This window comes from Cryptomeria japonica, chromosome 10 (genome assembly GCF_030272615.1).
Source record: "Cryptomeria japonica chromosome 10, Sugi_1.0, whole genome shotgun sequence".
In the NCBI taxonomy this organism is placed as follows: domain Eukaryota; kingdom Viridiplantae; phylum Streptophyta; class Pinopsida; order Cupressales; family Cupressaceae; genus Cryptomeria; species Cryptomeria japonica.
The window spans coordinates 396,684,591-396,703,098 of NC_081414.1; the positions used below are offsets into that span (position 1 = coordinate 396,684,591).

The 18,508-nt window shown below is 35.8% G+C and overlaps 1 protein-coding gene across 3 annotated transcripts in view; it reads right to left on the bottom strand.

The window, feature by feature from the left end:
* Positions 1–15,418: 15,418 nt before the first annotated feature.
* Positions 15,419–18,508, bottom strand: part of LOC131038552 (mediator of RNA polymerase II transcription subunit 30) — an 89,923-nt gene continuing 86,833 nt past the window's right edge. For all 3 annotated transcript variants that reach the window (XM_059213309.1, XM_059213307.1, XM_059213308.1), the window contains exon 5: positions 15,419–15,834. In XM_059213309.1, coding sequence (XP_059069292.1) covers positions 15,697–15,834 — 138 coding nt within the window. In that variant the 3' untranslated portion in view covers positions 15,419–15,696. The remainder of the gene's footprint in view (positions 15,835–18,508) is intronic.

The window sequence follows — 18,508 nt, forward strand, 5'->3', positions numbered from 1 at the left end:
CCAAAAACAAGCGGGATGTCAATGACTACCACTTCTTGGGGCACAGTAACACTAGGATATGCGAACAATGTCAGCAGAAGGTTCTTGATATTCAAAACCTTAGTGATTTGCTTAGGCATGACGATAGTCTTAGCACCGAAATCTATCATAGAATTATGCAAAAGTTTATCCCCGATTATGAAGGTTAGATAGAATGGATTTGGTTTATGCTTACCTTTTGTTTGAGACTTAGGAGGCGTGGCTTCATTAGTTAACACGGTTGGAGAGTATGATCTGTCCGTAGAGGGCTAAAACCTTTCTTCACCGATCTGTGGAGCTTTGGTGGCATTTCCGCTTGCATTTTTCCCAATCTCAGACAGGGCCTCTTTCAGTCGATTATTTTGCTTTGGGATACTAAGGAGATCCCACAAAGAGACATTGTTTGGAGTTTTCTTTAGTTGTTCCACCATGTCTAGTGTTGTCAGCACCAACACCTTTGGCTCTCTTGGTTCATAGGGGATAAACTCCTTTCTTGGGTATGTGGAAGCAACTCTGGTTTGTTCAGGATCTTTATCTGCGGCCATTCTCCCTGTTGTGTTTATATTCTCCCCAGTGAAGCGCCTTTTTGAGTGGAGGTTGTAATATGATTACACGAGGGGGGGACCCTCCTTTGAGGTAGTTGCACCAGTGGTGAGCACAGCATCTTCGTCCTCCATCCAAGAGAATAGTGTGTGGTTTGGAGCTATCTCAACTTCTTGGTGTATCGACATAACCTGCATTTGGGAAATGATAGATGCATTATCCATGCCAGGAGATGCATAAACCGACTCGTCTAGTATCACACCTAGGCTTCGTTGCTCTACAATTTTTTGCTGCAAATTACCTCTCGAACAATTTCTTGGAGTATGAGCATTATTGCATGGAAAACACCAAGAATTAGCATCATATGCTAGATTATTTTGCCACACTATCAACTCCTTATCGATGCTGGGGTAAACGGTCTGCAAAGGATTGGGACTGGGACTATTTGACCATTTGGCCTGGTCGATTTATCAGCTCGGTTGTTTGCATAGTGGTTTTGCTAGTATGTGGGTCTATTCCCTCGGAAATTTTGTTGAAAAGGGGCTCTAGCTGGTGGGATTTAGGCCCTTTTTAGATTGGTGATCTCATTTGAGAAGGTTCTCAACAAATTCTTCATGTCGTTGACCTTTGCAGCCAAAGACAATTGTGGAGGGGCATATGCTTGCTAGGGACCAGGGTACATATACATGGATTGAGGAGCAGATGTGTTGGGCACGGCCTCTTCAGAGGCTTTGTTAGATAGCTCAGGAAAGACTGGCATGAGGGGGCGTGGCACAAGCTTTCCTACATCGATCAGATTATTTTTTGCTTGGACCATTATTTTGAATGCTTGCAAGAGGGTATTGCCTCCTAGAGATTGGATCATTACTAATATGTCAAAATTGAAAGCTTTCAAATAAAAGAAGAATGCCATATCCACAGGAGGGCGAGCAGAAAGAGGTAATCTTTGCCAAGTCCTCTGGAATCTTAAGTTGAATTTCGTCAGTGCTTCCTAAGGGGCCCTCTTTATCATAATCAACTGGTGCATCAAAGATGATATGTCCGCCTTGTTAGAGAATCTCTGAAAGAAGTGGCCACCCAACTGATCCCAATCCGCTATAGTATTCAGACCTAGGGATCTGTACAAATTTAGAGCTCTTCCTTTGAAAGAGACCACGAGCAATCTCAAGGCTACATGTTGCTCAGTGATACCATGGATGGTGCAGACGTTGGCTATATCTTGTAGATGTTCCCCGAGGGTCTTGTGACATTCTCTGGTAAATTTAGGGATGGCTTTTAGCATGGCAGAGAGAATTGGCACCCATACTATAGGTGGAGTGGAGGGAATGAGAGGGCTTCTGTTATTCCATGTCACAAAATTTCTAGGAGTAACCTGCACCATTGTTGTAAGGGTGACTGCAGAAAAGATAGGTAAGCTCTGGGAAGAAGAGGTTGCATTTGAATAGACATTTACCAGGGTTGGAAGGAGTAAACTGGGAATCAAGGCTAATTGACTCCTAGTAATGGGCCTGTGACTCATAAACTAGCTTAGGCTTATTCAAAATTATGGTCCCACCAAGCGTGCTAGAAAAAGAACTATTGACTCTAAATTCTACCTTGAAAGCGAACAGCCTTATGGGAAATTCAATGATGGGGGATCTATTGCGCAAAAACTCACTAAATGACCTCCGGATTTAAGAAGTCGACTCTTCCTTGTGATTGGGGGAAAAGGGGAAGAATAAACTTAAAGGAAAATGATCTAAACTATTTAGGCAATGAGCCAGAAAATTTTGGAAAATCATTAACAGCATATAAACCTAGAAACATCTGGTTTTAAATCCCATTAAACAATCTATATATCTGAAGTGAACCACCATCAAGATACAACCAAGATTCCTTTTAACATAAAGAAACATACATCATGCATCCACCTGATAACAAGTGCAAAACATAGTTTAATCGATAGAGTATTAGGCATATATCTCCAAAGTTATATAAGAATTACAAAAATGCACTAAAAACTATAATAGCATATTGAAAAACAGACATCACAGAGGCCATAGGCACAATTTGATTATCCTTTCTTCAAAAAACAAATAACAACTAAAAGGCTTAATTCCTATCTAGAATACTTGGTTGTCTCTTTTTCATAAAAGTTCTAAACCCCTAAAACAGGGAAAACCAAAGCATAAATAGAGACCTCGGCTCAACTAACAGTTCACAGCATCAGTAACCTTCCAGCAACCGCTTCTGACCAGAAAACCTATCGTGGCATCCTGGAGGAACATACCCAGCAAAACCACCTCCGAGATTGTTACTTTCACCTTATCGTGGCGATCTCCATACCTTCCCAAACAAAAAAAATTGATGTGAATAGCAGCCTGAATCACAAACCACCATGGAAGACACGCGGCAGCTCCGCGAACATCCAAAAAAGAACGCAGAAATAGAAATTGAGACTTTTGGAGATATCTTTAAAAGTAAAGATCAAATTAAGACTGATTTAAAACATGTTCAAGAGAAAATCCAAGACGAAGGGCTTTTTGAGGATTTGAGAAATGTTGAAAATGGGTTGTTGTCTAAATACCATGAAATTGTCTCTAATGAAGAAACCTTTTGGAGACAAAGATCAAGAGTGTTGTATCTAAAGGAAGGTGACAAAAACACCAGGTTTTCCACTTCACTGCTCTTAAGCATAGGGCGGCTAATAGAATTTCCAGATTGTATTGCAATAGAGGGATTTTATTGGATGAAAATGAAATAAGAAAGGAAGCTATGGATTTTTTTAGCAATTTGTTGGGAGGGGTGGATGCATTGGATATCAGTAATCAAGACCTTCTTGTTCAAGCTATCCCTCCTATTTTAAAGGAGGATGATAACAAAAATCTATCTCGGATCCCTTCAAATCAGGAAATCAAAAAGGCAATGTTTTCTTTTAATGGAGATAAGTCTCCTGGTTTGGATGGATTCCCAATGTTTTTTTTCCAGAACTTTTGGCATATTGTGGAGACTGATATCTGTAATGGAGTTAAAGAATTCTTTGGTTCAAGGAGGATTTTAAAAGAACTCAATTTTACCTTTATTGTTCTTATTCCTAAGATCTTTGGAGCTTATTCTCTTAATAAGTTTAGACCTATCAGCCTTTGTAATTTTGTTTACAAGATTATATCTAAGGTTCTTACTTCTAGAATGTTGGATATCCTTCCCCGCATTATTTCGGCTCAACAGAATGGTTTTGTCCCTGGAAGACAGATTCTGGATTCTATTATTTTTGTTCATGAGAATATTCATTCTTTAACTGCTGCTAAAAAATAGGGCTTCTTTATTAAGCTGGATATTTCTAAGGCTTATGATAGAGTAAATTGGCAATTCCTTTTTAGAATTATGAAACCTTTTAGGTTTGGGGATAAGGTGATTAAGTTTTGTTCTTAGTTGACCAGTACTTCTACCTCTGCAGTTATTATTAATGGATCCCCTTCCAGTTTCTTTAAAATTTCTAGAGGCCTAAGACAGGGGGACCCCATCTCTCCAATGTTGTTTACTATTTTAGCTGAAAGTTTGGGTAGATTTATTATGAGAAATGTGGAAGAAGGTAAACTCAAAGGCCTTAAACCTTCATCTTCCACTATAACTCGTACTCATGAACAGTTTGTTGATGATTCAATCACAATGGGAGAAGCTACCATTAGGGAAGCAAGAAACATAAAGAGTTTTATGGATTTCTATGAAACTGCATCAGGTCAAAAAATAAATTGGGATAAGAGTTCTTTGTTCTTTATCAATACCCCTGAGGATAGACAAAGAAGGATTGAAAGAATCCTTGGTTGCAAAATTGTTGAGTTCCCTTCAACCTATTTGGCTCTCCCTCTATGTTTGAAGCCTTACAGAGAATTTCTGGATGAAGTTGGTTGATAGATTCAATACCAAGTTGGTTGGGTGGAAAGGAGCCCTCCTTAGCCAAGCGAGTAAGGTGATGTTGCTTAAAGATACCCTTCAAAATTTGCCTATCTATGCCCTCAGTTTGTTTAAAATCCCCAAAAATTTTGCGGAGACAATTGAAAGAATTCAAAAAAAATTCTTATGGTCGGGAGTGGAAGATAAAAATAGAATCCCCCTTATTGCATGGGATAATATTTGTACTCCTGAGAAGTATGGAGGCTTGAGATTAAGAAATGTTACTTTTATGAATAATGCTTTGTTAGCTAAACAAATCTGGAGAGTGAAAGGGGAAGAAAGAGAATGGAATTTAATCTGGAAAAAGAAATATCTTTACATGCAACCTTCTGAGGAAGAATTTATGGAAAATACTTTTTTGGTTGAAGGTTCTGCTATTTGGAATGCAGTTCAAACGGCTAAAGATTGGGCAGCAACTAGAAGAATGTGGAAATTGGGGAATGGGAGAATTATTAGATTTTGGGAGGACAGATGGCTTATGGATAAACCGCTGGAGGAAATTCCTATCTTTGAGTAGAAATATTGGTTCAAAAGTAGGTATGGAGGCTTTGTTAGAAACTACTGGATAAATGGGAAATGGATTGAGTTCAGCCAGCATTGTCCGGGATTAAAATGTCTAGAGATTTTGCTTTCTTCTAAAAAAATTAGGGACAACGTTGAGGATTATATGATTTGGAAAGAAACTTCGGATGGGAAATATTTTGTGTCTTCAGCAATGTCTATCCACAACAAAGTGTCAGACGTGATCCCTTTGTGTGCTAAAGTATGGATAAAGAAGTTGATGCCCAAAATTAATATCTTCTTTTGGATTTTTATCCAAAATAAGGTGTTAACTCTTGATAATCTCCACAAATGTGGATTTGTTTTTCCTAATAGGTGTTCTCTTTGTTGCATGGAGAAGGAGTATGCCTGTCATATCCTCTACCAGTGTAATTTCAGTCAGGAAAACTGGAATATGATTTTCAGTAGGTGAAAGTTGTGTTGGGTTTTCCCGAATTCCTTGGAAGAGTTTTGGCAGTAATGGTTTTGTCCTACTTCCAATTTTAAGAATGTTGAGCTTTGGAAACTTACTCTCCCTAATGTTATATGGAACATTTGGAAGGATCATAACAATGGGATTTTTAGGGACAAAAGTGCTAACCCTCAAGTGGTGGTGGATAAAATCTATAGAGGGATTTTTGAATGTTTAAATGGAACTGATCATGGTTTAGCTGCTAAAGAAAACTTTAATGAAAGATGGAATTTATCCACTAACAGAATCAGCGTGGATAAGGGTCGGGATGGTCTTGCATGGTGCTTTCCTTCTCAAGGATGGATTAAGGCCAACTTTGGTGGGGCGTCTAAGGGGAATCTCGGGAAATCTGGTTATGGGGGAATTGTCAGGAATTTTGCTGGAAGTTGCATTGTGGCAGTTGATAGCCCCTTGGGTAATCAGACTAGTCATTATGCTGAAGTTGTTGCGGCGTTGAACACTTTGATTATTGCAAAAGATCTTAATCATGATAATCTATGGTTGGAAGGAGATTCTCAACATAATTAAATGTCTTAAGGGAGAAATTGAGCCTTCATGGACTATAGAAAATATTATTTTTAGAGCTAGAGAAATAATTGCTAGCTTTAAATATATTATTATAGAGCATGCCTCTAGAGAAAAAAATGGGGTTGCGGATGGGTTAGCAAACCTAGGCATTATGTCTGAAGCCCAATGTATATGGAATGGGGAAGTTAATATGGATTTTAATATTAAAGATCTTATCAGAAAGGACAAATTTATGGGGAAAGAGGGATCGCATGATTAATCATGAATGTTGTAATGAGTAATATTCAAATGTTTAGAAAGGCAATGATGACATGTCAGAACGGCAGAGTCCTAATCAAAAATATTAATTTACCGCACACTTTGTGGGTATGCATTTTCAAAATTTCGAGTGTCATTGGGAAGAAAGCTTTGAAGTTGCAGAAGAGAAGAAACTGTAAATCGAATTCTATAATGGAAGGGGATCTAAGAAGAGAGGAACTTGATAATATTTCGACATGGAAGGAGATGCCTAAGGTTTAAGCTAAGCTGGAGAAAGGATTCATGACGAATTTCATGGAAAGGTTGGTCGCCTATGATAAAGGAAGAGTTAACCTAGCGGTCACCAAAGTCACTGAAAATTGGATTAACGGATCCTTCAAAATGCATGGTGTTAGGTTCAAGTTGGATGTGGATCTCATAGCGATGGTTATAGGTATGCCTCACTCTGGTCTCAACTTCTTTAGAGACCTGAAAGTGTCTAATAACGTTGTTAAACTTTTTCCGTGAAAAGAGAAGGAGAGAGCAAAAATAGGAAAAGCTACGGGGGGGTTTTATGATGCTTCCAATATTAAGAAAATCTGGGGTTGTGTGCTCAATGCCATCATGGAATATATTACTGTGGAGGGTCATTTTACCAGGAACCACACATACCATTTTGTGCTTTTAAATCATTTCAGACATGAGAAGAGGATATCTCTGCCTTATTACCTCTTTAGCTCTTTGTCGCGGTCTCTGAATAAACATAGCAAGAACCCTGCCTCGCCTGTGATTCATAGTGGCCTTATTTTGCTCATTTATGAGAATTGCAAGATCCTGGCTATCCAGGAAAATAAGAGATTGTTGGCATCTCTGGAGAAAGGTAAGAGGAAGATGGACGAAGGCGGGCCTAGCAAGGAAGAGGGTACACAGATCATAAAAGGTAAAAAAGCTACTTTGGAGAAAATTCAAGAGGATAAGGGTAATCAGAAGAACACGGAGATTGAATCTGAGGACATTGGTAAAGATGGAAGTGAGATGCAGACCAATGAGTCTGATGGAGAGGAGAGATGGAAGGAAGAGGAAGTGGGAGAAGAGGAAGGAGGGGGTGAGGAAGTTTCTGATCAAAATAGTCTGACCCACAGTATGAGCATAAGAATTGTTAACAGTCAGCCACTGGAAGAGCAGGACAAGGTTAATGAGGAAAAGGAAATGGAAATTGAGCAGGAAAAGGACAAGGAAATTGAGCAAAAGAAGGACAAGGAGAATTTGAGTGGGTGTCGGGATACAGATGGAGAGGGGATTATTCTGGACAAACTCAAAAACCGGTTTGAGGCTCGCATGGGTTTTGACAGGTGGGTTTATGAAGGAATCAAGAAGATGGAAAGAACTAAGAAACAGAAGGAAGAAAAAGGGAAGAAAGCCGAAATAAACTAGAAACAATGGAAAAAAGGAATGGACGAAAAATTGGAGAAGCTGGAAGCTCAGATTGGTAATCTTGAGGAAGGAAAAATAGCTATGAAAAACTTTTTGATGATGATTCTGGATATCCTTACCTCTGTTACTAAGAATTTAGAGGATATTTCCAAGTTCCTTGATGGTTCTAGCACCCCCAAACCTGTAGTAGATCTTGATATTGATGAGGATGCTATTGAGGCAAGAACAGTGGAAAGTGCTCTTGGTGGTGCAACGAAAAGAACAAGGGCAAGCATGAAAAAAGTTGTTGCGGCCTCTTCCAAGGATATCCCTAATCTTAGGGATAATATCAAATATTTGTAAGGGATTAGCAGAAATTTGGCTAATGCTCTAAAAAACATGAAGTAATTTGTTTTCTATCTCATTTATGTTTTATTGGACTTGGCTGGTTTTGTTAGGCTTTTTTGTTGATTTATGCCCATGACTGTGCTGGTTTTTTGGTAGTTTATCTTTTCTTGTTGCGTAATGCTTTGATCTCTTAAGGATATTTTGTAAAGGGTTTCGGGATCCCTTCAAAACCTGCTTTTCCCGTAATCAAAACTATAGTGAAATGGTGATTTTTAAATGGTGTATTTCGAACCTTAGAAGAATTAGAAAACCTTGGTCAATTTGCATTTTAAACGAAATGGAAAAATAATGTCATTCTAGATTAGCAAAGATGATTCATTTAATTGACTGTATTCGCATTTATTTTTGAAACTGCAAGTCCTTGGTTAAATGTATTAGTTGTTGTCATGTGGTTGTTTTTGTGGTTGTTCATGTTGCTTGTCAAAGATTTGTCAATTAGTTAACATTGTGCAAGGGCTTGTTTGGCCAAGTGGTTTTCCATTGTTTTGAACTTTGTGAGCAAGTTCATGTTTATACCTTGGTTTTGGAGTTCGTTGGTATATTTTTGGTTTAGTGTCATAAGGGAGAGTGGCTTTCAAGTGGGGGTAGCGCCCAAAGTGGTTAGCAGGGTAACCCATCGAAAGTTTGTTTAAGTAAGTGATAATTTAATAATATATTAGGGGGTTTGGTAGATGAAATATTAAGTAAGATAATTATACCTCGCTCATGGTTGAGGGCTAGTACAGACTCAAGTTGTAGTGAGAAGGCTTTGAATGGAAAACCAACAACCTTGTCCTCACGAAAGGATTGTTTGGGTCCACATGAGACTTGGATGGGGCTGGGGGTTCGGGAGAGGTTACCAGGATGACCCAGGATGGGGGTTGCGACCTATGGAGGCCTGCCAGGGTAACCATACCAAGCTATGTGATGACACTCTTCCCTTATGGTCACTAGTGTGTAGTCTTGTTGGTATCACCTTAGTTTTATTGTGGAGTCATGTTCTGCGATTTTATGCTTCATGTGAGTATTTCCAATGTTGTGTTTTCGACCATGTGTGTGCATACCTTATAGGTTGCTAGTGGGTCTTATTTCTATCTCCTAGCACGATGGGGTGGTTCTTCTTGAGCCACATGGTCGGGTGGTAGTGCCACTTTCCATTGGGTGTGTTTGTTCCTTCTTGCAAAAGTTGGCTTCACAGGTGTTCCAATTCCGCTTGTATTTTAGCGTCTTATTATCCAATTGGATTCCATTTGTTATTATGGATCATTCTTTGTATATCATGGACCTTATATAGTCAGTTGTAATTATTTGATATGTATGCCTTCATGGCAAGATGTAAATTGTAATGTAAACATTATCTGATTTTTAAAACTTAGTGATTTAATGGAATGCAGTGTAATTTTTATCTTATGATGCAAACGATGTATGAATGGACATTAAATGCTAATGCATGTGTTTCATTTGAATATTAGATGGAATGTAATGGATAGATTCCTAATGAATTAACGTAAACATGTTATTGATATTTTATTACTATTAGATGAATTAACTATTGGATAAATGTATTTATGTTTTTTAAGTTTAATCAACGTAATTGGATTAATTAATGTTAAGCAATGTTAGTTGTAAATCATGTTAACCAAGTTGGGTAACCCTTTAGGTGTTAAGTTAAGTCTTCCGTTGTGTAATCTTAACATAATGTTAACTCATTGTATCATTTAACTTATTTAAGTTTTTTTTTTTAATTATTTGCATACTTTTCTAGTATTTTATTTTAATCCCTTCGAGGTTTCCTAGCGGGGCGTTACATATTGTTTGACAAACCAATTTGTTTTTCCTTGGGAATTAGTCATGATAGTTTTCTTGAGTTATAGGAAAATAGCTTGGAGTACCAAAAGCCTTCGTTAGGTTAGATTATTTGTGAAGTATAACCTTGTTTCCATAAATGATAACTACATTGACAACATGGTATCGACATAATCATAATGTTGCTAGGGAAGAATATTATTTGGTTATAAATCCTCTTTCATTTATGATATCTTGACTGTTGAATGCACCAACATAATTTATGACCAATAAATTTGATAACCTTTCTTGAAGAACTCATAAATCAAGTTGCAAACTTGCATTTAGTTTTATCTTATCATAGTGGCTATTTGGGTACAATGGTAACCAAGTTAAAAACTTAAGAATGTGGTTTTTGTTTACAACATGTCATGCTTATTTTATCAACATAGTAGCCTTTATTTTATTTTTGGTTGTTTTTATTAAGTGTAGTTATAGTGATTCCATAGTTGGCATGGCCATAAAATGTGTTTCCTTTGTCTTGTGATAAGTTGTATTTACTTCCACATATATTAGAAAACAAAGATAAAATATAATTTGGTTCTTATTTGGCATTTTACTCATGTTTTGGTGTTGCTAGCAATTACTACCTGAGAGAGAATATAGTTCATCTCAATGCATTCCTTGTTCGAATGCTAGTGCATTATGAAGATCATATGTTCTCATTTGCTTTCTCTAGGATCTTTTTCCAATATCTTCCCATGATTAAGTTGTGATTTTCACATCTACAAGTATGTGCATGTCCACTATGTTGTTTGCATCACTACCTATTAAGCTTTGAGATATCATCAAGTTGTTTCCTAGTTTCCCTCAATGTTATTTATGTAATTTTCTTGGCTCTATTAAGATTTGGGTAGTGTTTGCCATAGCTATAAGTTTGAGTCCAAATTTATTTGACTCTTTTGAACATCTATCAGTATGGTTGCTTTGAGACATTAGACCTGATGTTTAAGGGAATTTAACTCATAATACTATCCTTCTTAAAGAGTAGTCTTTGTTGAGGTTACATCCAAGTATTTTGATTTTTTATGATTTTATTTTGTACTTTAAAAGTGGTGAATCTATGGTTTGAATCTAGGTTTAAGACCTACTTATAGGAGGTTACGTATTTTATTTGACAAGACTTAATTTCTTTTGTACATTGGGACCTATTGTTAAGGTTGTCACATAGAATATAGAAGTTCGGTTGTGTATATTATCCTATGTACTATCTTGTAAAAAAAATCATATTTGGATGAGAAACTAGTGGCATTTGTGGTGCTTGCATTTTTGTTAGTTTTTAATCTATGATTTGTATTGATCCATTGGTATAATTTTAAGTTTTAGTATATCTATTTAATTATTATAATAGATATGCATTTGGATATTGGGTGGGCATGTGATGTTGGGATTCCTATAGAAAGTAATTCTAGTATCATTCAATATTTTGTGAGCCAAATTATCTAGAAGATATTCACTTTGTGTAGCTACTCTTTAGTGGTTACAAAGCTATTAAAATATACTTCTTGGAACATGTGTTTCCCTTGAATAATATGGATGGCGACTAGATGAAATTGTCAATGCATGAGAAACATTTGAAGTGTCATTTCTTGTTTTTTTATTAGCTCCTGCCAAGGTAAGATACTATTGCATTCATTCAATCTTATTATTTAATTAGTCTAACCAATCAAAACAAAGAATTAAAAATTTTGGATAAAAAAATCTATAATTCATATTTAATTTTTATTTTATATAATTAATTTTTATCAATTTTCTTTATTTCTATTGGTTTGAACAAGTGAAAAATTCAATTTGTCTAAAAAATATTATCAAATTCAGGCCTATTCATGGGCCTAAACAAGATGATTTGTCTTTGTTGTCAGCAAGTGTACAGATTAAAGATCAATGGGAACCACCAAAGGAAGGGTAGATTAAGGAAAATTTTGACGGTGCATCAAAAGGTAATCTGGGTGATTCAGGTGCAAGAGTGATGTTTAGGGATTGGCATAGAAACGTTTTAGCACTAGGAGCTCAAAGACTGGAGAAGGGCACAAACAATGAAACAAAGGTTCAAGCAGCTCTTTTGGCGATTGAATGGGGTTTGAAATTGGGATTTAAAAAATTTTATTTGGAAGGGGATTCACTGATAATTATAAATGCAATTATAAAAGGAGAAACGCAGGCATGGTTCTTAAATATATGTTAAAAGAAAATAAAAAATGATTTAAATTCTTTTACAGACTTCAAAGTATCTCATGTGCGAAGGTCTGGGAATGAGGTTGCTAATGTGTTGTGTAAATGGGCCACATCATTCAATGTGTTGCAAGAATATCACCTTGAAGATTTATGTAATCTACAAACAGATGATGTGGTGGCAAAGTATGATTTTATGGTAAATCCTAAATTTGAGCATGTCCAAAGAGGTGGAAGTTGGCCAATCTATTTGGCTCAGTATGGTGGTGGAGTTATTGCCGCATTGATCAACAAGGAATGTTTGTACAATTAGGACAATGCATTTATGATAATGCATTGATGAAAATGGAAATTGTCGGCGGTGAAGGACGTTGGAGTTGGGTATGGTAGTGCTGATTTGATGATTAAATTGTAGGCTATTAACAGTCCATGTGTAAAGTCTTTGTTCAGTTTCCTTATGTCTTCTCCAGAGGCTGGATTGAAGAGCGAACAAGGTAAGGTTGTGAAGGCGGTGTTACTGTAGTGCTCAGAGCAATGGAGGTGAGCTTTACACTGAAAACAAAGAATAAGTTAGTCCCCTTTGTGGGTAGGGTCATAGACAGACGGTTGCAGGGACTTTTTTGTTCAAGGATGAAAGATTGGTGGAGACGATGAAGTTAATCATGGGGGAGGCGATTGAACATATAGGCCATAGATACAGGACAAACATGGAGATATATTCCCTAATTGAAACATGGGGTCTAGAGTTTGAGGATTCGGTGGACAAGGTGAAAAAGATTTTGAGAGCTCTCATTTCAAAAGAGTATCTATTGGGCATGGACTCTATCTTCGAATGGGCAATTCTTGGAGTGGGTATTGATGTCTCTGAAGGAGTGGAGGCACTAGTGAATTACATACCCTTTGTTCTATGGCAAGAGGATAAAATGAAGGCGAGATTCAGGGCTCTTACAAAACGGGGCTAGGAGGCTTTGAAGACTTTTGTTGAATTGATGAGAGTGGAAGTTGTGTTAAGGGCGGCAAACGAGGTGACCAAGGTGGAGGTGGGTCGTGAGCTAAGACCGAGGAAGAGAACAATGGACGCGGTGCTTGAATTGTCCAGGTTCCAGGATGGCTCTAAGCCAAATCTTTAATTGCAATGTTTCTTTTAGTGTTTCTTTAGCCTACTGGTAGTCTATATTTAGGGTTGTGAATCTATCAATCATTTAATGTTTGAACTTCGACTATTCTCGAAAAGTTAATATGCTCATTTTGATGGTTCTTGGGATGAATTTTTGGGGGATGTATTTTGTGATATTTCGAGACATTGTTCGAATGTATGGTCTATTTTTTGAATGGCCAAAGTGGATGCATATTACTTATTGTAATCTTTTTCTCATAATATTAATAAAATCTATATATGACCGACAAAAAATTGATTACCGAATTCTATGATCAAAAATATTTATTGGTTGCTTTAATTAGTGTAAATGCTCTGACAATCTAGTACATATACCATGGACAGTTTTTGCAAGACTGTACCGACTGATTACGTCACACCCCACCGGAAAGCAAATGCGGCAGCACAACACGGAAATAACAGGGCATAAAGCAAGCCATGCGTATCAGTATCTTTTTTCAATTCATATAGACAAAAGAGGTTATTCACACATATGTATGTGACATTTCTTCGGATAAAGTTAAAAAGAAATATATAAATAATGAGAAGAAAAAAAGCTTAATCGTATTGTATATTTTTTAGCAAATGGTTCTAATCACTTATTTAAAATTACTTTTGTTTTTTATTTTAAAATTATAAATATTTTAGTAAATTTTAAAAATAATATTGTTTTGAGGATACAATTAGAGGAAAAAGTAGTTAATTAATAAAATTTTATTAAGTGGTAATAAGATTGTATTTAAATAATTTTATTATACAATATAATTAAAATATTAAATTTTTTTCAATTTTTTATAAAATTAAGTATATAAATAATTAACTATTAAATGAAAAATTTATTTCTTGGTTCTGTAATTACTTAGAGAAAATTTATCTATATTTAATTTTTTTTTTTTTAAAGAATCTTTATAGATTAATTTATTTTATATTCATTTTGCTCATTTAAAATTGGGTGGTAGGTAAGTGGGTGAGAGTAACATAACGACCAAAGCAATCTACCTTTTAAACTTACATTTATTATACTCACATAATGGATGCTTGAGTATAATGGACATTTATTATACTCGCATAATGGATGCAAAAGCATCGCATAAAAAACTTTATTTTTAATTTATTTTCTCCTTTCAACTACTACTTACTTTGTTTAACTCATCCATCAGGTCTATCTATTCCATAATACAATTAGTTACCTTCATAATTATCTCAATCTAATATAATGATATGATATTATAATAATAATATTAAATAATAATAATGTATTCTTAATATCCTAGATCTTCAATTTGATTGTGTAACTTTTTTGGCATCAATATTTCTAATCACACTCTTATCCTTTAGCATGTCTCTCTCTTTCTATATATATATATATATATATATATATATATATATATATATATATATATATCTTTCATTCTCTATCACCATCTCCATCTACATATCTCTACCTTTCTCTCTAACTATTGAGAGGAACATCATGCATTGCATCTCTTGTTAGGTTGTGGGATCCGTGTATACTAGATCTTATTTCTCTTTTGTGTCTCTATGTTTCTGCTTGGTACAATTTATTTTGGGTTCGCCTTGGTGTATCATAAATTATAATAAATTTTATTCCCTACTTGTTTCCCCTTGTTTGTCCCTTTTCATTTATGTACTATTGAATTCCTAATTCATTGGGAATGTAGCGGTTAGATTTGGTGATTCAGCCGAGATGCACCTACAACAAAGATTAAGTAGATTTAGTTATTTTGCTGTTTTATTACACCCATTATGTATTATTATGGAATTATTCTGAAACCAATTATGGATGAGTAGTTCAGCTTATAATGTGATGAATTAATTTGTGGCATAAAATCTAAAACGACAATATCCTATGTTCAGTTAAACTTATGTAACTTAAAAAAGTATTAGTATATTCTCTGCTAAAATCCCCGTACCCCAAGAGTGGGTTCTTACAATCTCATAATATTATGTTGTTTTGCTGTTTTATTACACCCATTATGTATTATTATGGAATTATTCTGAAACCAATTATGGATGAGTAGTTCAGCTTATAATGTGATGAATTAATTTGTGGCATAAAATCTAAAACGACAATATCCTATGTTCAGTTAAACTTATGTAACTTAAAAAAGTATTAGTATATTCTCTGCTAAAATCCCCGTACCCCAAGAGTGGGTTCTTACAATCTCATAATATTATGTTGTAATAGCCATATAAATATACAAGAAATGCAATTTCCATGTATAAGAGAGATTTGTAGAAAATAAAACTGGTCCTTTTGGTACTAAGACACATACACACACTTCATTGCATGCAACTCTACCATTATCGGATACAAGTCACATCATGTCCCAAATACAATTTGCGGAGGAGCAAATTCATCAAAACCTCCTCGAGGAGAAATAGGATTGCAGTGATTGTTCGAACTTGATTCCCAAATTTTCTAGCACTGTTAAACCATTTTTCTTCCATGAAATTTATAATTCAAACAAAAACATAAGATCGGGCTCTGCCACATGGAAATATCACTGACAAGATCTCGAAGTTGGTCTATAAGAACTTTCAAATGATGATTCTTTTTCGTAACCTCCTGCAAAGAACAAGAATAGCATCATTAAAATATTGCCAATGAAAAAAGCACCTTGACTAATGTAGTCCACAAAAGATAAAATAAGGACTCAATTCTTGTCAAGTCACAAATCCTTGATTTATTAGAAGCAGCATTTCACCATATAGCCACTTCAATGTCAGCCATAAAACTAAAAGACCGCCAATATTTCATGTGCAGGTGGCTCTGTTACAGTATTCCAAAGTCTTACAGTAGCCACAAATAATTTCAGTAGACTTTATGCCAAATAGAAAGGGGAGAAAGTTCCACTTGAGGAGGACATGGAAGAGAGAACAATTTAGAAAATTATTTATTACTCTCAAAGGGCAGTAATGGAGAGTGGTGACTCAAGTCTTACTAAAGGTGGTGACCCTTTCACCAATGAAGTATAAAAGAGAAATCATTTTAATTATCCAAGGATCACTTATCAATCATCACCCATGAATCCACAAAAGAAATCATCAATTATCAAATCAAGCAAACAATCAATCAGCAAACCACTCTATCAAATCAGCATTCATTCAGTCACCATTCACCAATACATCAAACCAGCATTCATTACATCATCACTCATCAATCATCACTCACCAATACCTCAAATCATACAATCAAAGGAATTCATTCAATAGATCAATCATTCATACAAATATCAATCATTCAACAACAATCAATCATCAAGTGAAATCTGAAAACAAAAAGGAAATCAAATGATCAAGTCTGATTTGAATAGAACTCATATAAAGTACAGCAATCTAAAATAGTAAGGAAAGTGATTGGTATGCAATATTATTGTATTTGCTAATTATTATTTATAAATCTGTTAGGAAGATGCAGCAATGCTGGTCTTCCCTCTTCAAGCATGCCACCCCGAATTGGATGGACTGAAGGTCCTGCCATCCTTGTTGGCCAAGGAACCAAATGACTTGGAGGTCCAATCCATTCCCTTGGGCTTAGTTGAGGAATATAGACTCCTAGCATCCTAACAAGAAATAAAAGATTAGTAATTAGTAATCTGATTCCCAACAAGCAATCATATCTGGAATCAATGTGAAACATGTGATAGGGAGATGCAGCAGCACTGGTTCCCTCATCAAGTATGCCAACCCCAAGATGGATGTGACATGCTTGTGGGCCAAGGGACCGAATGACTAGGAGGCTCATTCCATGCCCTTGGCCTTGATTGAGGACAGGCTCCCGGCATCCTATCATGCTTTCCCATCAAATTTCTAATATAATTGGCTGTTGGAAATAAGCTATGAAATGATCCAAATGCATTTAGGGATATTGTGTTTTCAATAGGGATTATCTATGATCATAATACTTGATGTTAATTAATTACAATTTCCTCTAAGTTTGATTGCAATTGTGTAATTAATTTATAGAATACTCTTTGTAAATAAATTGTATTGTTGGAATTGCTATTTCTGAGCAAAAATCAATATATGAATTAACCATACCTATACCCAAATCAAATTCTATAGGGTGAGATGATGAAAGAGTTGAAGCTAGAAAAGCTTTAACAGACTTAAAATTAAACAAATCTAGAATTTAATCCTCGGTATTGTCTTCAGACTCTGAAATAGATCTCCCCATCCATTGTTGGGATAACATAACTGAAATTATAAAAAACTCCCTGTGCTTAGATACCTTCAGATGCACGTGGATATTAGTGTCTGAAATTACATGCAAAAGTTTGCCTACAGACAAATATCAGCTTGTTCTGGACTTTCCAAATTCAACCAGCATTTTTGGGACAGAACTAAGCCCACCAGGCATACACTTCAGTTGTGCTGCAAAACTTATGATGCTCTGTTTTGGGAAAAATTATTGTATACCTAATTCATATATGAATTTCATGAAAATATGTATTTGGATGCAACCATAATTAGGATGTTAACCATACCCTACATCAAGATTGGATCCTATTTGAGATCTAGAAAAACTTGAAGCCAGAAATGAAAACAAAACCAGAAATACTGAGAGTGGGGGCTGAATCAGTATTTCAAGAACTTTTAGCTGATTTATCCAGATAAATAAAAACAGAACAAACAACCACAAAAATGACAGAGTGTATCTCGTGGAAAACCCTCTCAGGTAAAAAACCATGGCACAAAATAGCTATCATAAACAAAATGGGCACCAACCTAGTTACAATCAAGAGCTACAACTCTTCTGTTGATTTTAGGTAATCAGATGTTAATCTAGTTACTTAAGTTGTAAACAGATTGAGAATAAACAGAAATAATAATAAAAACACACAACACAAGACACAAGTACCCTGGGAAAACCTCCCTCTTGGAGGAAAAACCCAGCATGAAAGATTCAGATCCGATTCTTAATTATAAGCAGATTACATGAATCTGATTACTTATCTGATTTGGTTGCCAATCTAGGGCAGACTGAACCTAGCATATGCAATTGTAGTGAGTCTTCAAAGAGAGCGAAATATCGACATCAATTGAAGAGGGAGATCACTGAAGTATAGCGCACCACCTTGCCCAGCAAATTGTCCAATGGATTCGCTCTCTAACATGCCAGATTCGCTGACTGTTCTTGCATAAGGCTGATCGCACTTGATAAGGATGTTTGTTGTGTAGAATGAATCTTGTTTATATACAAGATTCATGTTCAAGTCTTCTAAGTCGGCCTTAACCAA